Here is a 27225-nt window from a genome sequence, read left to right on the forward strand (position 1 = left end):
TCACATTTATGCCATCGTAGTTTCTGTAATTCCAACCGTTTATTTATTTTGTTTATGAATCACACTTTAAAGGGGCCGTTTAACAGATTTTGGCATGTATGAAGCTTGTCATTAAATGCTTTATATTGATAAATTTAAACATTTGACCTAAAAATCTCCAGTAAAAAAACAAGAATACAATTAAAAAAAGGAAAAACAGTAACCCTCAACCGGGCTCGAACCACTGACCCCTGGAGTCCTAAAGTAAAAAGTCTCTCGCATAGACCACTCGACCATCCATTCTCATGTTTAGAGCGGATTTTTTTTTTACCAATATAAGCAATCCTCGTAGTTTTCCAAAATATAAGGACAGCAACAGAACTTTCCAAATTCAGTCGTTTCGCGTCGCACAACGCTTTATAATTTTCAGGTTTTCAAATCGTCAAATGATGCATATAACAGATATTAAGGAGCATGGTAAATGGTCAGTATTACTATTTCCTCAAAAATATCATAACTAACACGAAATACGTTTTGGATTCGTATACAAAATAACTGTTAAATAAAAACGCTCCACGTCCGCATAGTTGTCCCGTCCCAAAAACAACAACAGAGAGTCTAGTGTGTTTTGTCACAGAAATTACGCCCTATGCGATACGTCATAAATTGAGTAAACTATTGATAGAAAATAAAAGTACGGAAAGCCGGTTAAAGCGGGTATATACGATTTTTATATGTGTTTAATTGTAATATATTGATAAAATATGTTACAATAACACAAAATAGGCAAGAGAAATTATACATTTAAGCCGAATTTCATAAAATACAGCCAAGACAAATTAGCGCCCGAGCCGATTGTGGCGTACATATTTTCCTACAATAACCGAAGCATTCGTCTTTGTATTAGGATTTGAGTTAGTGTTCGTGTGTCGTATGAATAGATATCGTTGCAGGAATTCAAATAAACCGTTAAACTAAGTTTAGATTCACATCGTACATGTATGGTATACATGCTGGCGAATTCGGCTGTACAGCCGTTTTCAATTTCAGAATTAAATATTTGGCTTATTTCGCATTTTTCGACACATGTTCTTCTTAACTTTTATTTTAATTTATATTGAAATATATATATAATAAGTTGTGTACACATTTTATATAAATTCATAAATATTTGACAAAATCGTATATACCCGCAATTGTTTAAATTTGTTGTAGGATAATTATACCGAAAACTTCAGTGATTATTGTATAAATTATATGCCTAGTTTAGCGCTGACTGAAATGAATATTGCATATTTGGTTGCCTATCACACCGCAGACTGGAGTGAATTGTTTTATAGTTTTAACTTATAAAGAGAATTTTAATTTGCATTCGGATTATACCATTCTTGTTTTCAGAAAATCGAAAATCGAAATACTTTCCGCTTTTATTGAAATTTTTATATAAAACAAAAGTATTTCTCAAGGAAGTTCCAGTCAGTGTGGAACGTTTCCCTTTGATAAGCCTGTGCGAATTGCACAGGCTTATTTTTGACAACAGTTTACTTAGGCTTATTTAGCCTGGTTTTCCCAGAGCGAGGCTTCAATATATTCATACGAAGAAACACTCAAAATGTAAAATATGTATTTCAATGTTGTTGTTTTTTCTAATTATTTTCATAGCTTAAATATTTTAACGTGAGTATATAAGTGTCTTACCGAATGAGCTTCGCAGACAGATAGTCAGCAGGATCAAGATAGCATTTCCGTCCACTTCTTTCATCTTCAGGGCCCTTTCATAAAATGAGTGTATTCAACTTACTGCCCGGCCCGTATAGTGTACTTGTGATCTAAATTGTTTCATCGTTTATAAATGGTCATTTCTGGACAATACGATCGTTGGTAGCTATGGCTCTGTTTATTCGATGACCTATGAAAATGACAATCGCATTACCACGCTATTGTGATTTGTTTGCACCCTCGAGAGGACTTTTAGACTAATATTCTATGGTATATTTAATATTTACTTCAATGTATGCTTTGCGTGAAATCATTTTCTATCAACATTATTATTTGCTGTAAATGGTCTAAGAAAAATATTTTAGTACACGTCTACATGAAATCAATAGTTTTATTGCATACTGAGTGGGCACTTTTGATGTTAGGTTTACATGTACATGTATATCGATGAGCTAAGGGTAGTTCTTTCCAGTTAATAGAAGTTTTTTAGGTTCCCTACCGGTTAACCCTCCGTCCGCCATGTCTGTCTGTCTGTCGGTTCATTCTTCTACGATTTATTGACAAATACTGAATTTACTTGGGCGAAACGTGGGATGCTTAAAGACAAAGGTCAAACATTTGTTAAATGACATACATTCAGCGTTAGTGTTTTTGTATGTCTTTCTGTCAATCCCTTCTTCTGTTCGTCCGTCCGTCTGTCCATTGCCAAACACTGACATTTTGCATTAGTTAAAATAACTTAAGATTTTATCGTTAAACTGTGTACACACTTTAAATAACAAAGGTGTTTGGCGTTTTTGCTGTTTTCATCAGTAGTTGAATCATATTGCGCTGAGTTTGAAGACTCTGTGCAGACTTTGCTAACTGGACATACTTCTGCCAGGAACTGAAATCTGTCTTACTTGGATAACTTTTAGGAGGAGAGTGGCCGTTAATGACCAATACCGACACAGTTTTTATGGCCGAGCAGAGAATTTATTTTTTGTAATTCCAATTTTTATTTTCCTCGTAAACATGATATATTTTGCATAAAACAGATTATCTTTTCAAAATACTAAAAAAGATAATAGATCTAACTGTTTAAACCTTTTTGCCCGATTCTCGTTATTGAACACAGCATCTATAAACAATATGGTTGATTTGGGTAAAATATGTTTAAAACAGTGTCAAAAAATAAAAAAGGAAAAAAGTGTATGTTGATTTAAGGTAGGTGTACCTATGTAACAAAGTATATTTTAAACTGTTTTTATGGTTGGTATACTAATAGGGCATAAAAGGGAGAAATGGTATATGGAAATATTAATTCACATAACCGGTGTGCTACATTATCCGACCGGTATGCGAAAAATACTATTAAAGCCTTGTTTAACTATAAAATATCATTTCATTAAATGAAGTTTCTGAATGGCAATAACATTGCTATTATGGTTCACTTAAACTTACAACACGCAGAAACCGACATTTTGTGATTATAATTAAGAAATCATTTTCTAAGTTGTGTTGTTAATCAATTAATAAACAAGAATTTGGTGTTCAAAGTTAAGACTTACCGGTACACTGCGTCAGTACTGGTAAAATTATGTGACTATATAAAATTATTTACACAATTTTACAACTGAGTCTATGTAATCTAAACAGAACTGTAATATCGAAGTGAGCCATCCATTTTAATATTTTGTATTTTTCATAGTTTTTCTTTATAAGTCGCTTTTTGTCTTATTCTCGATGTTTGGTAAACAACGTCATTTCTTGGGCATTATTCTTGGTCATTATTTTGGTCAGTCACGTGACCGGCCAAGTTTTGTCACTGGTTCCCAGAATAATTGTAATTAATGACCATACTCTTGGTCACTGACCAGTTTTGGTCATCGTAACTTTCAAACAAGAAGTCAAAATAGGATTCAGTTGAGTTTTACTCAAGATCCAGTAAAGACGTATTTTTGTTGATAGACAGTCATTCACTTCTCAAAGTCAATTGTAAATACCTCTAAGTCGTAATCACGTCGGTTTCATAGTAATAGTAAATAGTTTTAAACACATTGTATACGTTAAGTTACGAAAGCCCATTAGTATCACTGAAAATTACCAAAACAATAGTTCGAAGTCGTATTTACGGGAATAAAGGCGTAACTTCGACAATAAACACGTAAAACGCAAACAAACGCATTATAAAGCTAATAAATACGTAATAACGCTAAAAAAGGCGAAATAACGCTAAACTGAAAGGCGTACAAACGCTAAAAAGGCGTAATAACGCTAGAAAGGCGTAATAACGCTAAAAAAGGCGTACAAAAGGCTTAATCAGGTGCTATAAAGCCAAAATAAAAGGCATACAAACGCTAAAAAAGGCGTTATAACGCGAATTTAAAGGCGTACAAACGCCATTAAAAGAGTTAAAACGCAAACCAAAAGGCGTACAAACGTTAAAAAAGGCGTACTAACGCTAAACTTAAAAGCGTACAAACGCTAAAAAAGCGCAATAGCGCTAAAAAAAGGCGTACACACGCTAAAAAGGCGTAATAACGCAAACTAAAAGGCGTACAAACGCTTTAAAAGGCGTTATAACGCCAATTTCAAAGGCGTACAAACGCTTTAAAAAGTCATACTAACGCATTTTGTACTATATAAAGCGATGACATCTTAGACATTAATCAAACCAAAATGTTATGGATACAGTTGAGTTTATTGTTTTTGTAAAGACAATTTCAGTCTTTCTAGAAATCGTCCCCATAGGCCAGAATAAGCAACCGACATTAGTACGGAATCCTGTTAGTATAATCCCCTGTAAATGGGTTGATTGTATGCCTATTACTCGAAAGTACGACGATGCTGTTAGTGTATCCGTCAGCATAGGAAGGCGACAGTGCGTCAAATGAAGTCAAATTATCACATGCAAACGTTAAAATCATATTTTTACTAATGACTGAGATATTCAAGTTTGAAAAGTGTTGCGTTATAAAAGTCTCCAAGTGTACGTTTACGACAACAAATTCGATTATGATTAAAAGGTCTATAACGATATGTGAGACTAAATATTGTGACGTGAAAAAAAACACTTTATTTTTTGTGACGTATCTCTCTTTTTTGCCCACTGTTAATTAACTCAAATGTATGTAATAATATGATACCTTTGCAATGTATAAATATGTCATAAAATAGCTATGTTCCTGTATGAGTGATTTAGAAATATAAATAGTGTTTCTTTAATTGGACGTAGCTGTTTTACATCGCGTTTTACGTAGATGAGTTGCAATAATTAATGCAGCAGGAGCATTGAACACTAATCGAATTAGTAAAATGTTTGCACAAAACACAGGGTGATTGATATTAATATAAGACACGTATAATTGAGCTAGCACTTACACAGTAAGTAAAATGTTTGCATAAAACACAGGGTGATTGATATTAATATAAGACACGTATAATTCAGCTAGCAGTTACACAGTAAGTAAAATGTTTGCATAAAACACAGGGTGATTGATATTAATATAAGACACGTATAATTCAGCTAGCAGTTACACAGTAAGTAAAATGTTTGCATAAAACACAGGGTGATTGATATTAATATAAGACACGTATAATTGAGCTAGCACTTACACAGTAAGTAAAATGTTTGCATAAAACACAGGGTGATTGATATTAATATAAGACACGTATAATTCAGCTAGCAGTTACACAGTAAGTAAAATGTTTGCATAAAACACAGGGTGATTGATATTAATATAAGACACGTATAATTCAGCTAGCAGTTACACAGTAAGTAAAATGTTTGCATAAAACACAGGGTGATTGATATTAATATAAGACACGTATAATTCAGCTAGCAGTTACACAGTAAGTAAAATGTTTGCATAAAACACAGGGTGATTGATATTAATATAAGACACGTATAATTCAGCTAGCAGTTACACAGTATACCCGACAAAAGGCTTAAATGCTATTGGGTTGCTGTTGTTGTTTTGCAAAAAGGGTTCTTAAATATGGTTATGTTAAATGCATCAAAATACTAAAGTGCATACATTTACATGCTGAAAATGTGTTTGTTACGCATCATCCGTGTAGCAAAACTACTGTTGTGTATCACAGTTTTACAGTCCTTTTTTGCTTAATATGGGCCATAACTGTGAATACGTAAAAATGATCCAAAATATCAGGACGCGCAAGTGCACATGCTGGTTAATATACGTTTATACAGTTTCACTTCTTTATACAGTTTCATCGCCCAAGCAGCATAACGAATCGTATTACGAGCGACACAAGTTGAAATTGTATTTAAACTTAAAAAGGGTCATCTCTGATTATGATGAACAAGAAATACATTTAAAAAAAGATATTTTGCGTATATCTTGATTTCAAAAATATAAGTTTAAACTTTTCTTTTCTAAATAATTAAATGAATGACAAAGATTTAATTGTTTTTTTCAGTTGTTAGTTGCATTCATTAAATACAAATAAACTTGTATATTTCATTTCGCTTTATAAATGAAAAAAATCTAGCCACGATACTTAAGATTGCAATTTGAAATCAGGCTGTCTTACTAACTGCGGACTGGCAAATGTAGGCAATCCTGATATGGATATTGCCTATGAACGGGTTGATCTTAAACGCAATACTCGATATGACTACGATACAAACGCGCAATCATGATGATTGCTGGATTACCATAACGAAAACGCGAAATTACGACAGTACGATGACGATAAGGCGACATAACTTCTTGTTGTCGCCAATAGTACTGTCGCATTTTCACCATCATAATGTCGTTATATATCGCGTTTTCATTATCGCACTGTCGTCTTATTATTTTGGCATTGCCGTGATATTGCGTTTTCATAATCGAACTGTCGCGTTATCATCATCATTCTGACGAGTTATCGCCATCGAACTGTCGCCTTGATGTGGATGGTTACAATAACAACATTGTCGCACTATCGAGTATTCCGTATAAAACCAATCCATTCATATGGGATGACACTAAGTGAATTCCGTAGAAATGTCGGTTGCCCATTATGGCTTTCAGGGACGATTACCAGAAAGGCTCAAATTGTCTTTACAAATTCAATAAACTCAAATGTATTAATAACGTTTTGGTTTGAATTAATTTCTTCAAAGAAGCCATCACGTTGTATAGTACACATTGCGCTATAACGCCTTTTTAAGCGTTTTACTCCTTTTAGGTTGGCGTTATTACGCCTTTTTTAGCGTTTGTACGCCTTTTACTTTGCGGCATAACGCCTTTTTTAGCGTATGTTCACGCCTTTAAGTTTGCGTTATAACACCTGTTTTAGCGTTTTTACGCCTTTATTTTGCATTGTTATGCCTTTTTTCGCGTTAGTACACGTTTATTAGCGTTACAATGCGTTTGTTTTCGAAATTACGTGTTTATTTGCGTAGAAACGCCTTTTTTCGCGTTAATACGTCTTCGCACTCTTTTATTTAAAAATTAACTGGTACTAATAGGCTTTCGTATTAAGTAACACTGATTTCGGAAGCTTTTATAACGCTTTTCTTGTTTCCTTTAAATAAACCTGAACGAACTCGGAACTGAATGTCTGTGCGTCACATGTGTAAATCAAGATAAGTATTGATGCAAAGCATCAAAGGGCGTCGGGAATTTCAGTGTAAAAGGCACTCAATGAAGTTACATGGAACGATTTTTTCTCTACTGTAAATATTAATATATTGGCCGATTATTTTTAACAAAATAGAAAAAGATACTGGTATACCGGTAACCATTATCTATAATTTTGTGTTATAACCCCCAAATAACCATTATCTATGATGTTGTGTTATAACTCCCAAATAACCATTATCTATGATTTTGTGTTGTAACCCCCAAATAATTCATAGTTCATTTTATTTACATTGGTTTCCTTTTTTTACTGGCATCATTAATGGAACAGAACTGTGTAGGTTTTAAAAAATCTGCTTCATCTTGTAAGCGTAATTTCATATTTTTCTCAACTTCAAAGGGAGATGATTCTGAACTTATTCTTACGTTGCTAATTTACGATAGGGGTTGAATACTCATTGATATGAAAACACTGTAAAAGTTTAAAAAAAAGAAAGAATGAAAATTGCATAAAGAAGCTGCATTTCACAATACTTTGAAATTCAGTAAAAGATCATAATAGATTTATTGCTCCGATATTCATCATTTTCAATAGCGTTCGAGAAATACTGATATAAAAACACTTAACAAGTTTGGAAAGATTCAGACGAAAGTTGTGAAATCTTTTAAACAAGTGGAAATGGTCTATTTTGTCAAATTTAATAGAAAACAATTCTGGACTTATTGTCCCGATGTTTCTCATTTTTATTGAGGTATAAATGCTCATTGATATGAAGACACTGTAAGTTTGGAAAGGATCTGATGAAAAATGTTGACATAATCACCTAAACAAGCAGTTTTTCACTTTTATTTTTAAATTCAAAGAGACATAATTCTGGACTTATGGTCCGATATTGCTCATATAGAGAGTTTGGGTTGGGTCCTCATTGATAAAAAAAACCCTGTGCAAGTTTGGGAACAATCGGATGAAAATTTTGGACTTCGAACAACGATTTCAAAATTTCTCAAATTCTAAGGAAGATAACTATGGACGAAATGGTCGGATAATGCTAAAGAGCCCATACCACCTGGATAGTAATGCGTGTCGCGCTTCGCGCTCTATATGTGGTTCTTAAAAAAACAAACTCCGAGGAGTGCTTGACTCTAGGGAAACTGGTTGCTGGGACACAGCTCCTCCTTGATAAGCGGCTGCTTCCTTTATCGCAATTCATGGTTACAATCAATAATACGTGTCGCGCTTCGCGCTCTATATGTGGTAGGGATAGTACTTAGGGCCTATGATAGACAACCATAAAAATACATGGATAATAGATGTGTTGTTTGCATTTATTTGTTAATATAAAAACTTGTGTATTTTTTAATAAGATATTTAAGTGATGTAAGAAATTTTAATTAACGTTGTTACCACGCGGCATTCATTAATTTTAATAAAAATGTCCAATTGTAGTAAAATGGATTTTAAAATGTCTACATAAAATAAAGCTTTATTATATTTATTAACCTGACTGAAAAATATTGTCAGCCGCCGAACTGCTCCGTCGTGCCGGAACCCGGGATTGAACCGGGGGACCTTAAACCATTGTTGCGTAAACAACTTCAGTCTCGTTAGCTCTCCCAACTGAGCTATTCCGGCTGACATCATTTATGTACTGCTATTTGGTGAAGTTGTGTATAGCGATCGTTATAATATGTCTATTAATAAACTAATACATTGTACGTTTTCGTACCACTACGCCTTCCAATAAATTTGCTTGCGCGATAGGTCGTCAAATATCGTACTACATTGATTCTCCACTAAATAAGCAAATTAGAAAAAACACAAAATAAATATATTTTGATTATGTTTTGTTTTTATACAAAACCAGAAAGTTTCGCGTATTTGCCCAGTCCCCGTGATCTTTCCCCTGTGATCAGTTGTGGATCGGTTATTAATTAAAACAATTAGCTTTGCATTATTGGCAATAAATGTTGTAATAAATGTTATAGGCACAAATGTAGTACTTATTTACACTAATTTACACAAAAAATCACCACTATGCAAGATATTCTTAAAACAAAAATATATACATTGATCCGTAAAATAACCTCTCCTCCCATAAGCGAAAAAAATGCATTACATACCAGTCGCCGCTCTCCAGAGCGATGCCAACAATCGTAAGATATTATTATGGAATAAATCGTCTGCCGATCCAGAGTGATGTGTAGAACTTTGTAGATACTACGCTTGTATAATTATCGAATACTGACGGTTACAAGCCACTTACATTGTGTTTCTCTCTTACGGAATGTTAACTGCGATTATTTATCTTCATATGAATAAATAAGTGTTTGAACGTTTATTTTAACTCGCGTCATATTTGATAGAACCAGCGTAACACTAAATTAGCATGTATCTGAAAGTTTCAGTTAATCGCGTAATGAAAACTGTGTACCTCAAACCAGAGGTACGTAATGATACTGCGCAAGTTACTTGAATCAAAGTACTGACAGTACTGGTGTGACGATGCTTTTGAAGAGGATTGATATAAAAGCATCTATTTAAGTTTATCTACATCACCACAATTGTGTATGTGGATACAAAAATTTTGGGTAGGAAAAAAATGGGTACGAAAATTTGGGGTACAAAAATTCTGCCAACAAAAATTGGGTACGAAAAAAGATTTGGGTACGAAAAAAAATTGGGTAGGAAAAAAAAATGGGTACGAAATTTTGTTTGGGTACGAGCAAAAATTTGGGTAGGAAAACAAATTGGGTACGAAAAATGTAGGGTACTTAAAAAAAATTGGGGGTACTGGGAAGTAGTACCCGTGGGGAACTTGATCCATTCAGCGAAACTGGGAGGCGGGTTACATTCTTGATCAAATATAACAAGAAATATCTTTAAATAGATATTAAACGTGTATTTTCTGTACCACTTATCTTATAAAACGTTCTGTTAGAGTAAAACGTTTGTGGGTTATAACATTACGTTTCAGCATATAAATTCAAAACTTGACATGTTCTTTAATTACACCATGCTCTTTAATTTCACACGTATATCATACCAAACTTTATATTTCGTTGTTTCCTTTTTTAAGTTAATGATGCTATGTGTACGGACGTGATTTTACATGCCCATGTGCATGAACATATAATTTTTCTCTTTTGATTATTGTGTTGTTTTTTTCACTAATTCAATAAGCTAAGGCATGTTTGTTCGTTAAGTACGGCAATAATTTCATTATGATTCCCGAAAGTAGGTATGAGCACATAGTCGTAAGAGCACTTGAATACGTGAGTTCGCCAATGAACACATGGTAAGGTTAACTAAATCTCCGCGATATGACCAAATATGTGTTTAAAACAGCAAACAATATCCAACAAACGAATGAATTATCAAACATAGTATGTGCACTTGTGTGGCTCTGTAATTTCTGTTTGAAAAGTTTATTAAATATGCAAAATGACAAAGCACGCATAATGGCGAGTTTCACAAATGTCATACGGCTATTATGCTGTTTATATACCATAGTCGCTACAATGTTTACAAATGGCAGGTTCGAAATAATTGGTTTTCTTTACACTCATGATCGCGTTGAAAGTTAATTATACACGTTTTAATTCGCAATTTATTTACTGAATCACGACAAATGTCAAATACAATACAGAAAATGCATAGTTGTTTTATTGATCTATAAACATAAAATGGATTTAATATAACTGATTTAAAATTAACGTTTTCAAACTATTATTAAATCTTTTTCCCAGAATATGCTGTCGTATTTATAGCTGAGCTTCCTATACCTTTATCAATGATAATCAGCGAGGTATACCGATTAGAAAAATCGAGCTCTCTCAATCGGACTGGCTCGGTCTTTTACATATATGATAACTTAGACGAGCTGCTTCGCAGCATCGTCAAAAATACACTTGCAGTGCTGAAACATCTTACTGCATTGTTTGGAAATGGTACAACAACGGTATTTTGTTCTTGGTCTTTATGAATATCATCAAGTGTCGTCTTATAAAATTGTGTTAATTAAAATCACTAAAGGGCATAATACGGCTTGTTTAATCTCTTGCGTGTCGCTCCCAATAATACGTCAACAAAGGAAAACGCAGCATGACGACTTAAACAATTGTGTAAAACTTCTAGGAATGTTGAAGACTGAACAAGTAATAAGTGTTAAAAGTTTAAATTGATACATTTATTAAGAATGTATTAAGTTTAAACGTTCACAATTATTGTCCATATTTAATATGTATTGTCAAAAAAATCAAATGTAAAAATAATTTTTGCTGTCTCCGTATCACTTTCATATTGACTACAAACAACTGTTTATCAAAAACCACGTCGGTGTCATACAATTGTTAGTCAATATTTCTCAGTTAGCAATCGTTAAAAATCAATGTTTGCCACACAAAAGAATAAACATTTATTTAAAGTCATTTTATTATATATAACGTTATTTGGTTGAGGTGTTTGAAATGTACAATTGCTATTCTTCAATTAATTCATTATTAAAGCGTGTTCGCAAATCACAGTATGACAAAATAATATCCACAATCCTTTGCCCCTTACGTTAGCTTGCAAACTTCATATTCAACGATTATGGTAAGATAATAATCGGAGTGAAATTAATAATGACATAAGGGTATTTGATTGATTTATTGGTTTAATAATTGAGTTCACGGGTCAAGTGTTTTGCCCGGATGATGACTTATTCCAAAGTTTTATGGAGTTCATCTACCATATTGAATTTGTTTATATAACACTGTTGTAGTGATTCTTTTCCAAACGGCCTACACTCCACTCTGTAGAGTAAATATTATTAGTTTTAATGGTAACGCTCGTAGGCGTTTTTGCTATTGGTTTGTACTTGCTTCCCACAGAAAGGTTCTGACCGGATTATCAATAGAACCCACGATTCTTGGATATTTATGCCAGTTTTTCAACATCGGAGCAATTGTGCCAGTAAACAAATGTAAAGAAAAAATCAATACAATAAATGTTTTTGTGTTTAGTGTGTGACCGTTAAATTGTGTATTTGACATTATTTAACAAAATATCCGTTTTTTTAAAACTGCTATAAAAAAAGATTAACCAAACCAATGTTGCTCTTTATCTTCTTGTTGTTGTATACTAGTATTAAGTCTACTATAAATAAATACACAATGTCCAATAATTTATATCGTTAAGTTTTTTTTGAAAGGTAAAAGTCCGCAATTCAGAATGGTTATAGTCGACCAAATAAATTGGTTATAGCCCGCCAATCAAAATTGTTATAGCCAGCCAATCAAATTGGTTATAGCCCACACATCAAAATGCTTACATCTCGCAAATCAGAATGGCTTTAACCTGTAAATAAATGTTTTGCTGAATAATAAGATCCTTATTACGACCAATTAACCCTTTGCATGCTGGGAAATTTGTCGTCTGCTAAAATGTCGTCTGCTCAATTTCTAAAATTAGCATTTTCTTCGATTTTTTTCAAAGAATACTATCAGAATAGCAAACAGTTTGGATCCTGATGAGACGCCACGTTCTGTGTCGTCTCATCTGGATCCAAACTGTTTGCAAAGGCCTTCAAAATTCGGTTCCCGCACTGAAAGGGTTAACATTCAAGGAACAAAAACCTTGAACATTATAAAGTTTCGATAGTATATACAAAAGACGGTACAGATGTCTTTAAACCGGAAGTTTCGATGTCTTTATATCCTTGGCACTCGAGTTCCTCAGATTTCCAAACGAAACCCTCACAGTCCAAATCTCGAAGACACCTTCGCATGCAACGTAAGATATTCGAATACTTTTCGTCCCACAACAATGTGCCTGTAGCGAACTGATGTTTTTCTGCAGACCCTTCATGCGTCTTTACTACAATAATAAATATATTTTAATAATCAATTTAATATTTACCATAACTTATGGTTTAATACGATTTGTATCAGTAGTTATGGTCGATACACGTGTTTTGTTCAGAATACTCAAATAATTATATGAAAAAGACATTTAAAATCTTCCTAAAATTCATTCCCTTAACAGCCAAACACGTTACAGAATTTCGCTAACAATGTTCAAATCATCTTTAAAAAATGAAACAGAACAACCTTCTTAACATAAAAACCCGTACAGGTGCGAAAGAAAAGAAGTAATAGTTGACTACTTAGCATTAATACCACGTGTATTTGCGACATCTGCAACCGCTGTGGTGGTAGAATACGACGAGCTTGTCTGTGACATTTCATTGCCTAAAGTTGACACAGTTGTTTGTCCCTGATTTTCAATGGGTTCAACTGGTAACCATGCAACATAATCCTGCGACTGACCGTCGGTAATTACTGGAGTCGATGGAACAGCTGTCGTTGTCGACTCAGTTACAGGTGCTATCGAATCAGAAGCCTCCGCCACAGTCGGGGATGTAGAATCGGTGACAACTGGCGCTTGACCGTCGGTAATTACTGGAGTCGACGGAACAGCTGTCGTTGTCGACTCAGTTACAGGTGCTATCGAATCAGAAGCCTCCGCCACAGTCAGTGTTGTAGGATCAGAGACATCAGCAGTGGTTTGTGTGGTCGATTGCGATTGAGACGTAACGTCTGCAGGCGATGTTGTGACTTGCGCTTGAGATGTCGTTGTGGGTGTGAGTACATCGCCTGCTGCAATCGCTGCTGATTGGCCGATGTATAGTTTGCATTTACCGTTGGCAATTATCGATTGCACATTACTGTTTGTTTGTACATTAAATGTTATTTGGCTGTTGCCATTAGCTCCATTGCTCATCATGATTATGATATACTTGCCATTTGGGTCTAAGAAGAAATTGTCGCCATCATAATCCTGAAACATTTCCAAAAAGAAAAGCATTTGAAAAGCTTCCTCTGTTCCCATCGCTACACAAACAAGACCTTTCAACACAAGTATATTATCTCATTATGGTGTAAGTAAATTAATTTTCAATCCAGTAGCTAGCTCTTCGTTTTCTAACGAACAGAGGCGCTCAGTTGCCATATATTGTAAATGAGTATCGCCCTGTGAAAAGGGGGTTTAATGCATGTTCGTAAAGTGTCTTACCGGAACAGAGGCGCTCAGTTGCCATATATTGTAAATGAGTATCGCCCTGTGAAAAAGGGGTTTAATGCATGAGCGTAAAGTGTCTTACCGGATAAGCATGTGCAGTTCACACAGACTAATCAGGGACGGCACTTTCCGCTTTAATGGTATTTTTCGTTTAAAGAACGTTTCTTATTTAAAAAATCCGGTTTGGCCGGAAAATAGGACAAAATCTAAGAAAATAGAGCGGTAATTGTATACAAATTAGGTGTTGTTATGTGTTGGATACGTTTAAAGAGTCCAGAAGAATGTGATTGTTTGCGAAGACTAATTATGGTTTAGTCGAGGACTTGATTCAGAACTACGAATCTGAGATCGGAAGATAAACTTAATATAAATCAAATGAGCTTCACCCTTGAAAACCCGGACTGAATACATGTGCGACGTGTCGCCTAACATTAGCCTGTGCACAGACTACTCGGAGACGACACTTTCCGTCTCAACTTCATTTTTTCTAACTAGGTACTTCCTTGGAACGTTTGAACGAAAAATACCATAAAAAGTGCCGCCCCTTATTGGCCTGCATGCACACGCACCTCGTTTTCCCACAGCTAGACTCAATTGTATTGTTAAAATCGTCCACGATGCAAATCATTATAGTCTTGTAGTGTGTGTTCATGTATACGCACCACATACGTTGCCAGGTCTACGTGTTCGGTGAACGATATGAGGGAATATGCTTCATTCGCTCCATACTCAAGACCCGGAAAACTGTATGAGCAGGACGCATAGAAGGTAGTGGATCCCCCAGTCGGGTGGGAGTTTTGCAGCAAAATGATGGACTCGTTAAGGAATGTTTCTGAAACGTTAACAATAAGTGCATATTGCCTTAAATGTTATGTCGGTTATGGCAATCATTTGTATTTCGTACAAGTAATATAAAGTCGTCAAATTTGCGTTTTAAGAGAAAACGGTTCTTTACACAGTTATATTTGCAAAAAAAAAACACGAATAGTTACAGAATACAATTTAGACATGCTTTCAGTTCAATATATTGTTAAGTAATATTTCTAAAATATTGACACTGTCCACGGGTCTGTGTTCTCCGTTCAGCCCGATAAACCTGCTATGGATAAACTAGTCTGGATTTACATGAGCCTCCTTCCGAAACTAATCTTAATGCAAGTTCGTAAAGTTTTGTCCCAGATTAACCCGTGCAGTCCGCACAGGCTAATCAAGGACGACACTTTCCGCTTAAACTGGATTTTCAGTAAGAAGATATTTTCTTTAAAAGAAAAAAATTATAAAGCGGAAAGTGTCGTACCTTTCAAGCCTGTGTGGACTGCACGTGCTGATCTGGGAGGACACAGTGCACACATTGATCAAGCCAATTGTCACAGAACGAAACTCTTATTTTCAGATATTTCAACAAACACCAAAACAGAAAGCTCAGCCAGTCAACTCCTCTCAGCTAAGGTTAATTATAAGTATAATTCTTTATTAAACTGATGGATGTTTTACGATGTGTTATTAACCCATTTATGCCTAGTGGACTCTCCAATCCTTCTAAATTGGATCAATTTGTTTGCAAAATAAGGGGTGTCTAGTATATTTATTTCTATATTTAGAATATTTCTTACAGAAATTCCTTTAAGCAAACAGCGCAGACCCTGATGAGACGCCTCATCTGTGTCTAAGCTGTCTGCCAAGGCCTTTTTTTCTAGAAGCTAGGCATAAATGGGTTAAGTAAATCATTTCCTTGTAACTAAATATTCTTCGGTTAAATTTGATTGAAATGCACCTTCATAGTTTACATTTTTTAACCATAAACATTTGGATGTTTTTTTTTAAAGTCAATTAATGTGTTAATGAATAACAATCGTGCGAAAATGGGTCTTAAATAGGACATATCCGTTAAGTGGTGTTCCAGATGTGCCTCTGTATCTTAAAAGCCACATAAGCACTCAAAATAAACAAATTTTTCTAAAAGCATTTCGTAAAATTAAGTTAACCTGTGAAAAGTCAATGGTCCTTATAGCAAAAAGCCGAAATTTCGACGCTAAATTTGGTATGGTAACATATATTTAACGAGATACAAAATTCTCGTTTTTATTTTGTGTGTGACAATATATTCCATGTGAATTTCCCGCGACGATATCCGAACATTTACGAGCGAACGCGACACTGGCGATTTTGAGTGTTTTTAACATGGGGCTTTAACTCTTGTGATGAGGCATGATGTCCGCTAATGAGACTAGGAAACCTTAGATAACTTCATAGCGGACAGAGTAGCTCCTTTCCAAACGAATGCACAGGCTTGTCTAGACTGACGCTATCCGGTAATGTGACGAGGAAACTTTGGATGACTTCATAGCGGACAGAGTAGCTCCTTACCAAACGAATGCAAAGGCTTGTCTAGACTGACGCTATCCGCTAATGAGACCAGGAAACTTTGGATGACTTCATAGCGGACAGAGTAGCTCCTTACCAAACGAATGCACAGGCTTGTCTAGACTGACGCTATCCGGTAATGTGACGAGGAAACTTTGGATGACTTCATAGCGGACAGAGTAGCTCCTTTCCAAACGAATGCACAGGCTTGTCTAGACTGATGCTATCCGGTAACATGACGAGGAAACTTTGGATGACTTCATAGCGGACAGAGTAGCTCCTTATCAAACGAATGCACAGGCTTGTCTAGACTGACGCTATCCGGTAATGCGACGAGGAAACTTTGCGTGACTTTATAACGGAGGTGGGGGTAGCTCCTTACAAGACGAATGCGCAGGCTGGTTTGAACTACGCTTGCGGAATAAGGCATGATACCCATTTTTAACGGCGCGGTTAATAGTAGAATGGGCATGCATTTCGTTTTTTATACTTTTAAGAATAGCACTTAAGAAGAGGCCATCATATATTGTCAAAAGCTGAGTTACTGTCTCTTAATTGATTTTGCCGATATGTTTAATTATCATTGCATTGTCAATTGAAATGGCACATTAAAATGCTCTCATATCAAAGTAATCATGAGCATTGGACGTTTTCGCTGTCATATTGAATTCTGTGAGAGTACACGAATCATAATCATGTTCAGCTGTTGATATCAATTTGAACTACGGATGTGAGGTGTGGGAATTAATCTCGGGCATACATCTATGACCATGGTTACATTAATGACAATTGACGTGAAAGCATCAACGAAGTTGCTTCCATTTCATGTTATTATCAATTGAATCTATTCTATGTCGCCCGTTATGCGATGTTATCAGTCATAAACATGTTAAAATTGTATTGGTTGTGTTCACTATAATTTCTCTATCTACGCATTTGACAAACACTGACGTGAAAGTGGTATTATCTGAAGCGCAACATCTCACAAAATAAGGTGTAAATGATGTTTTGTTGTTTCAGGAATCCTATAACTCCAACTATTTTATAGTAAAAATGATCCTATATTATATGAGAGTAAATGCACCGTAAGTGTATGCTGGTTGGAAGTTGAACAATATAATTCCATTTTTTTAATGAAATGTGAATATTTAACATGGCTTGACAAAAATAAATCATAATTGTAAATAATATACGTAAATGTAGCGCACTTTGAACTGAACATCTTACATGTTTCCCCAGCCATGAGAGCGAATAACGCCTATCGACATGCAAAAATGGGTCTAATGTCATATGCGGCCAGCGAAGCTCCAGACAAGACTGTCCAATCGCTCATTCTGAACAGAGGCCACGCTATCCTCTAAGGAGATCGCGGAAACTTGAGCAGGCTGGTCTGAAGCTGAGCTGGCCGCATGTAGCATAACACCCATATTCGTATAACGCGGCTTTATTACTTCGCAACATTATACGATGCATGTTCCGATTGGCAGTTAAAAGACGCAACGTTATGGAACATGTGTTGCATTTTTGTCAATTATACAACACCGTGTTGTTTCTTAATTTTCGCTGTGAATTGTGAAAGCTTACCTTGCCACTTGCGTATGAATTCAATTAAAACTATATTTCCATATACTAAACGATTCTTTTGCAACATCATTTTACTAAAGAGGCTACCCATGCTAGTTAGCATTATGATATTACAGATATTTAATACCGAAAACGAAAGTTAATGTGGATAGTAACTGAGAAGTTGGTTCTGAAGGAAGAGGACACGGAAATCAGAACAGAATCGATTCGCTTCTTTTGAATTTAATATGATCCGAAATATAGGAGAACGGGACTTGATGCATGTGTGTAAAGAGCCGTCGCATATTAACATGTGCAGTCCGCACAGGCTGATCAGGGACGAAACGTTCCGCCTAGACTTGATTTTCCTTTAAATCAGAGGCAACCTTTTCCGCACATGCATTAAGCCTCGATTTATCAGAGCGTGGCTCATATTTTACCTGCTTGAGGGCTTTCCGGGTAGTCAAGGCTGTCAAGATTGGCCGCTTGAGTCTCTGCTTCCTGGAGCGTCGTGAACAACGCACAGTCGCCCGTGGGCATGGTTGTGCCGAGCCAACGCGTGTAATCAAACTCGAAGCTGAACGGCAACGAGCCAGTGCCTACGTATCCGACGTTTGTAATCAGCCATCGAGAATCGGGGTCCTGGCTAGCAGTGCCGTTGCCGTTGACGTAGTCCTGAATAAGATAACGGGACTTAACCCATTTATGCCTAGTGGACTCTCCCATCCTTCTAAATTGGATCAATTTATTTCCAAAATTAGGGATGTCTAGTATATTTATTACTATATATAGAATATTTCTTACAGAAATTCCACAAAGAAAACAGCACAGACCGAGATGAGACGCCGCATTATGCAGCGTCTCATCTGGGTCTACGCTGTTTGCCAATGCCTTTTTTTTCTAGACACTAGACATAAATGGGTTAATGCATGTGCGTTAATTAAGAGGCATCCGTTTTGCTGAGATGAGACTTACGTTTTAAGCAAACAAAGTATACAAGCGTAAACTGTCGTCCTAGATTAGCTGTGTCGCATTACACAAGCTAATCTGGGACGGCACTTTACGCATATTAATTGAACCCCTTTACCACAGAGTGCGCCTCACATCGTATGTGCCATGTAGTGAAAATCATGACGAGCTAGTTATTGCAAACACTCAACCGATACCCACGCTTACACGAACCGGTTGTAGAACCATAAATTGCATAAAAATATGTGCACAGAAAAGTGAGGATTTTCCTACAGTTAAATAAGGATTTTCGGCTCAGAAAATTAGAGTAATTTCAATTTTTTTTTTAGAAAATATTACTGCTTGGACCAACATGTACTACAAAATCGAGCAATAACCAATATCAGTTCATTTACTGTTTGGCTGCGTGATGCTCAAACACAATTTAGCCAACATTAGTAGTGCTGTGCTGTTTACCAGGGAAGATTACTACGGCCCTGTGACTGTGACCAACAACGAAAACATAAAAAAACATTATATATGAATATGATTATCTTGGTTTTCATATTTCTGTTTTAAGAAATAGTCCACAATATTTTTTATAAACAATTGAAAGTTTTTATTTTACTAAATCAAAATCAATATTATGAGACATTTTGACAGCTCAAAGTAGTTTCAACTTATGTTCTACTTTTTTTTATTTATCGATTATCTATATGCTTGAAGGACCTCTCTTTTAACCCATTTATGCCTAGTGGACTCTCCCATCCTTCTAAATTGGATCAATATATTTCCAAAATTAGGGATGTCCAGTATATTCATTTCTATATTTAGAACATTTCTTACAGAAATTCATGTAAGCAAACAGCGCAGACCCAGATGAGACGCCGCATCATACGGCGTCTCATCTGGGTCTATGCTGTTTGCCAAGGCCTTTTTTCTAGACGATAGGCATAAATGGATTAAGCTTAAGAAGAGTGGTACAATTTATTTCATCCACCTCCAGGTATTCAAACCGTTGTGTGTAGCTATTCGGTCAGGTTGTATTTGTACTTAAACACCAGTTCCGGAAACTCCAACACATGTTATAAATTCTATTTAAATTCCTATGTCGATATTGACTGCCATTTTAACCAAGAACTATGCAGAGACAAATCAAATAAACGTCTTCCATTGTTTTCTTTTATCATCAAAGTATATTGTCTACATATATTATTTCATTAATTTACAGCTTCTCTTATTATTCGTTGCATAAAAATCGTATTGATAGCATTTCTCATATTTCTTAACCCATGTATGCCTAGTGGACTATCCCAATAAGGGATGTCTAGTATATTTATTTCTATGTTTTTAATATTTCTTACAGAAATTCCTTTAAGCAAACAACGCAGACCCTGATGAGACGCCGCATCCTGCGGCGTCTCATCTAGGTCTACGCTGTTTGCCAAGGCCTTTTTTTCTAGACGCTATGCATAACTGGGTTAATGCATAATATTGAAATATGCTTTAGCAGAACAGAACAGAATCGTTTATTCAGACTTAAGCATGTCAAGCTCATCGTCATTTACAATCGTAAACAATAACAGCATGAAGTACCGGTAAATACAAAAAAATATAATCATTTCGTAGACAGATCATTTTACAATATAAGGAGTAAACATGTTATCGTGTTTACGTGAGAATGTTATAATATAATTTCAAACGTAATTTAATAATTGCAGCACTCATTATATTATTCTGCAACAAGTTTCACTAGTGAATAGGATTTTTATTTCCAACTTCATATCACGCCGGGTATGCGAATACTTCGTTGACGGATGGCACTTCACTAACAGAGAACAACAAACGCCACGCGCGAGAGGTAAATTCCTCTGTTTTATTTAAAGTTATATCCTAAAGATTAGTTTTTAAGACAAGACACATGGTCGAGTTGATAAATGGTGTATCCTTTTGTATTGGGAATACACAATTTCACGGAAGAATGGTACAGTTTTGCCCAAAAAATAGAAAATTCGATCTGAAAACAGCATAAACTGGATGAACAGTAAACATTTTAACAAAATAAAACTACTTAGAATTATTGCAAGAAATTATTTTGCTATTCCAGCATGTAGAGTAATCACTGTGCTTCAAATACTGAAATTTTGATAGTATTCAATGAAATATAAACAAAGATAGTGCATGATAGTGCATAGGTGGCATACATAAAGTTGCAGGCACTTTGTTTACCGATAAAGGGCACTTCAGATTACGGAGACTTTCAACAAAGCGGGCACTCTAATAACTGAGTTTTATCTTCTACCTTAAATGCATTTATTTATATTATGGCTATTCATACGAAACATTTTGAAAATATATTTTTCAAAAATCACATTACTATTAATTTATACTATGTTTATTATAATTGCAATTTTCAAATAAGATAATAATTATTATTAAATAAATGTGTACATAATGAACTTGTTTTTTATTAGTAACTTGAGATTCAGAGAAATGAAAATACAACGGATAATGCGGATCAACACAATCGTGTTTAATTTTACTTATAGCAGGGCTCTAGATAACGGTAGTGAATGGGTCTTTATGAGGCAAATACACATTTGTTCTTCATAAAATCCTATGTCGGTTGTGCTTATTTTAATCGAATCATCAAGACGATACTTATGCGTAGCAACAAATTTAAAAAGAGAATGGTAAAACTCCCTTAATTTTGAGTCCTGCTTATAGGAAGCACTTCCCTTTACGCAACGCTAACGTTTGCTCGAAGTGCGATTCACCTGACCCTAAATCACTGTATTGGTTGAGTTTAAAGAAACACGGGTAATATTAAATCGTAAAAACAACTGATTCTGGAAAAAAAGGAATGCGTACATAAAATGTGTAAATGTCATATTATGGAGTCAGTACTTAGTATACCCCCACAAACAAAGTTTAGGGTGCTATATAGGATAGAACTTGTCTGTCTGTCTATCGGTCGGTCCGTATTAAGTGTCCGCTCTCTCGGTTTTCATCCGATCTTCACCAAACTTGGTCAGAAGTGGTATCTAGATGATGTCTATGTCAAGTTTGAATATTGGTCATGACGGGTCAAAAACTAGGTCACGGGGTCACTTAGTGCGTTTTAAACATTCAGCATGGTGTCCGCTCTCTAATTCAAGTAGTGTTCATCCAATATTTGCCAAACATGGTCAGAAGTTGTATTAAGATGATGTCTAGGCCAAGTTTGAACATGGGCCATGCCGGGCCAAAAACTAGGTCACGGGGTCACTTGGTGCGTTTTTTAACATTTAACATGGTGTCCGCTCTCTAATTCAAGTAGTATTCATCAGATATTCACCAAACTTGGTCAGAAGTTGTATCTTGATGATGTATAGGCAAAGTTCAAACATGGGCCATGCGGGGTCAAAACTAAGTCATGTGTCTTCAAATGACGCTTCAAGTAGGCTTTCCTAGCATAACTGGCCTCACAAATTCCACACGAGAACCGTTCGCTTGTACACAATTCTTCTTCTAAACTAATGTCCAACAACGAACCGTCGGCGACATTCATAAGCTCCGATTCACTCATCCTGTAATAAATAATTGTGTCACCACTTATATGCAACTTCATATGCAGCATGTGTTGTGTTTATATTAAAAACAAAGACGGATATGCATAACTTTTTACACCACTGTCGTGTGATTAAATCGACCCCGCCCGTTCTTTTATTGCTATTTTCGTTTACTGGCATTGAGCCAAAAAGTTCCAATAGAATTTCGGACCTGCATCGCTGCTGATATTAATCTCTGAGAGGCAGTTTAAGTAGAGTGATAATTCATGACATGCTATCTAATATATAAGTAAATAGCCTTAGTACCTTCATTTGGACATAAAGATAAATGCTTTAGATCAACCGTTTAGAACGTAATTTAAAATATATGGTCATATAGATTTTACTCATTAGACATATCCAATTTGTTTAACATTTATCTTTCACATTTATACCAAATCATAATCATATTTCAAAGGGATAAGAACATGCTTCGGTAATTCGTTTTTTATTTGCGTACTAAGTACATACATTTTTATTTATTGCCTGCTTACTTTACCAGTATTCCACAGCGAATTCTGCATTTTTGATTCACAAAAAACGAGTGTGTTATATCTGTAAAAAAGTGTCTAGATGTCGGGAAACGAAGTGCCATTGTTTTTTAGATGATCGGTAAACGAAGTGCAGATGAAAAATGTGCATGCGACTCTTAAAACATTTGAATTTTCTCAAATACATTAGTAAACTAAAATGTAACATGTTGTAACATTACTGAATATATTGATCTTTTATTTCGAATAGTAAGCACGTTCTTGATTTATTTCCAAGTGTGTTTATTTTGTTAAAAAATGTACTGATCATTCAATTCATGCTGATTATCGATGGAATTTTATCGTGTTTTTTTTAATAATTCACCGTTTTTCCGCGAATTTCTTTCTTCGCAATACGAAGTGCTATACCATTAATCACCCAAACAATGTTCTGTGTCTAAAAACCAAATAAACAGAACATAAATACAAAAAAGCTGAAGAACTCACCTCTCGCGCGTGGCTTTTGTTGTTCTCTGTTAATGAAGTGCCATCCGTCAACGAAGTATTCGCATACCCGGCGTGCATATGGAAGATATTACTCGTTTTTTATGCATTCAAACCATTCAGTCTTTTTAACAAAGAAAAATACATTAATATGAAGTCATATGATGGGCATATATAACCGTATCAATCCAACTTTATATTTGAATTTTATTTTCATTCGTAGTAAAATGAATTTTATAAATATGGGATAGGAATGCTGATAAATTTAAAGCTGTTTGTAATGAAAATAATACCTCAAAATTTGTTACACTTACTTGTAGTTAAGTATTGTATTAGTGTTAATACATGTATTATTACTTTCCCATTTGTTGACCACCTATACGAAAATCGAAACTATAGATGATCTATAGGGATATGGTTCTTTAGTGAATATTAAAATCGTATCATTTAGAGGGCAATCTAAAAGTTCTAAAAGTAAAATCTCCATCTATATACACTAGTCAATTTAAATTGTATCATACCCCAGCGTCAACCATCTATGCGGAAAAAATATAGATGATCCAGGGGTATTTATGCGACAAAATTACTTTCGTAACAGTTACACAATATTTTAGATATTTGATAAACAAATAAAAATACAAACAGCACAAAACAAACACAAACATGAAATATAGCTAACGACTATATATGCTTGCATTCGAAAGTGTGCTTTATTTATTTGTATTATTTGTAGGTTTTAAAATGAATTGTTGTTTTTGTAGCTATGTAAACGTACTAATGACAATGATTTTGTATTGTATGATATTTATGTTTGTAACATGTTTGAGTTGATACGAAAATGTGTTAGAAAAAAAACAACAACTAAAAAAACTTAATCAATTTAACATTCAACGACTGTACTAAATAAAAAGTGTCATATTGCAAGGATAATTCCAATGCATGTAAACTTGCGAGGCCTCTCAAGAGGCCATTCAAATCGGCAATCAAAACAACCTCTTTTTTATATTGCGACAATGATCCTCATTTAATGATATTTTGCAATAAAGAACTCGTTGAACAAAAGATAACATAAGACTTTCAGCTAATGGTTGTTTTACATCATATTGCAATTACTTTTTTAATATGTGTTTTTACTTTAAATTGATGTACGATCTTTTCGATTACTTGTTTTCAGGATGGGTATATTGGCATCATAAAGCAACAAACTACACAGATTATGAATCGATACACACACAAGTGGAAAAACTTTCAGATCTGTGAATAAAATTCATTTTGTTTCTCTTATAGAGCACGCAAGTGGTCCTGTATTAATGGAAATGCCAATGCGCTTGTAACGTGTTTGTGTTGTAGCGCAATTCGCTTGTAACGGGTTTGTGTTGTAGCACAATGCGCTTGTAACGGGTTTGTGTTGTAGCGCAATGCGCTTGTAACGGGTTTGTGTTGTAGCGCAATGCGCTTGTAACGGGTTTGTGTTGTAGCGCAATGCGCTTGTAACGGGTTTGTGTTGTAGCGCTATGCGCTTGTAACGGGTTTTGTGTTGTAGCACAATGCGCTTGTAACGGGTTTGTGTTGTAGCGAGTGCATCACTGTTAGGGCACTTTAAAATCTACTAAGTATCTACACATAATGAATCAACCCCTATTTTAAACGTTCAACGGGGCTCTTATTCACCAAACTATTCCTTAACTTATGTCTTAGAATAAAGAAGATTCTTTACATTTATATATCGAAGAATTGCTTGAATTTTGAGTCAAACTTGGCATTTAACACCTCTTTCTTCATCATTCTGCATGTAGAACATTTTGGTAATGACATAATCTGCGGTGGAGGCCTGTATTTTTTCAAACACTGAACGCATTTTTCTTGGCTCCAAGTCTATTCTTTATTTTTTTAAGTCCAAGAATGGTATCGTGAATAAGGGCCCATTGATTGAATAAGTCCAAATAATTTAAGATGTGTTATGTAATAAGATATTAATGGAATGGAATTAACATTAATTTTATTTGAGTCAACAAAAGAAATTAATCATATCATTACATAATCTAAGCATATCCACTCCCATGGCCTTATTTAATATAATGGTCATCATAACCTAAACATTCCAACAAGGACGTTGGGATAAACAGTCATTGTTCCGTGTCTTAAAGGGGCCTTTTCACAGATTTTGGCATTTTTTAACTTATTCATTAAATGCTTTATATTGATAAATGTAAACATTGGATCGTAAAAGCTCCAGTAAAAAATCAAGAATAAAATTAAAAAAAGGAAAAGAACATTGCCCGGAGCAGGTTTCGAACCAGTGACCCCTGGAGTCCTGCCAGAGTCCTGAAGTAAAAACGCTTTAGCCTACTGAGCTATTCCGCCTAGTACACATACTTGACGCATTTTATACCTTACATAAGCAATCTTCGTAGTTTCACAAAATTTAACGACAAAAACAGAACTCTCCAAATTATTCAATCGTTTCGCGTTGCAACGCTTTATAATTTTTAGGTTTTAAAATCGTCAAAAGATGCATATAATGGCTATATTAGACCTTGGTAAATGTTCAGTATTACTGTTTCCTCACAAATATCATAACTAAAACGAAAATTTGCGATTCTGAAACAACTTTTTTCAATTTTGTCAATTTACCAAAGCGTGAAAAGATCCCTTTAAGCCGTGATATTAAACACACACATTAAGCGATTAACGATGTAACACAATTTAGGGTTTCGAAAACAAGAAAGAAAAAGTAATACTGAAACAATATGACACGTGGAAAAAAAGCACATGCTTCTAAATGTGAAAACAATTAACTACTTAAATCAGAATGATTACAACATCGGATTACACAAAAGTCACCAACGAGGGTGTGTAAAGAACGAACTTTTCCAAATAAAATGGAAGTGATAAATGGAGGAGAAGTACAGTAACATTTAGGCGTCAGTTGAAAAAGCCCCATCTCTGTGACACAACACGCTTTTGCTTATTTCTTGTGTAAGTGTGAGATTCTGCTAGCCCTCAAACTGCTTTACCCCCACCCCCATGTGACCGTTCGAAGACGCTGATAAGATTTTCATCATTTAACGTTTATAGTTGGGTTTGTCTTAAATGTAGTAAATAAGACAAAAATCTCTCCTGAGTTCAGGGAGTATCATTGTTTGGTTTATTACAAACGATCCTCGCAGTGGGAAAAACGGGCATTGATGCGTGTGCGTAAATGGTCGTCCCAGATAAGACTGTGCAGTCCGCAATCAGGGACAACCATTTTCGCCTACTTTCGGGGCATGGGAGTCGATTGTGCACGAAAAACATAACCTCGTTTGCAAAGCCGTTCGATGGAGCGCGTAATCAATAATAGCCAATAAAACCGGAAAAAATAACCTGTTCGGCAACGGTTCCCTACCTTGTACCGAGTAATTGGGACGCTGAATCTGACGAAAATGTAGGCGGAGTTAGGCTGCGTGATGCTC

General features: G+C 35.2%; 1 protein-coding gene across 1 annotated transcript; it reads right to left on the reverse strand.

The window, feature by feature from the left end:
- Window positions 1-12655: 12655 nt before the first annotated feature.
- LOC127872366 (uncharacterized) lies at window positions 12656-24306 on the reverse strand. Its single transcript, XM_052415697.1, has 5 exons — window positions 24292-24306; window positions 18699-18933; window positions 14994-15163; window positions 13431-14091; window positions 12656-13128 (listed from the first exon to the last, which is right to left on the reverse strand). The coding sequence occupies exons 1-5, from the start codon at window positions 24304-24306 to the stop codon at window positions 12896-12898; spliced, it is 1314 nt and encodes a 437-aa protein (XP_052271657.1). The 3' UTR covers window positions 12656-12895.
- Between the last annotated feature and the right edge of the window lie 2919 nt (window positions 24307-27225).

The sequence above is a fragment of the Dreissena polymorpha genome, chromosome 3 (assembly GCF_020536995.1).
Source record: "Dreissena polymorpha isolate Duluth1 chromosome 3, UMN_Dpol_1.0, whole genome shotgun sequence".
Lineage (NCBI taxonomy): Eukaryota > Metazoa > Mollusca > Bivalvia > Myida > Dreissenidae > Dreissena > Dreissena polymorpha.

Bases quoted from the DNA above. Each gene is read 5' to 3' on its own strand.
- LOC127872366 (XM_052415697.1), bottom strand. The intron at 15,164-18,698 runs GTAAAATATGAG...TTAACGTTTCAG, and splicing joins CCCGGAAAGCCCTCAAGCAG to AAACATTCCTTAACGAGTCC. The intron at 13,129-13,430 runs GTATTAATGCTA...TTATTATTGTAG, and splicing joins AGATGTCGCAAATACACGTG to TAAAGACGCATGAAGGGTCT.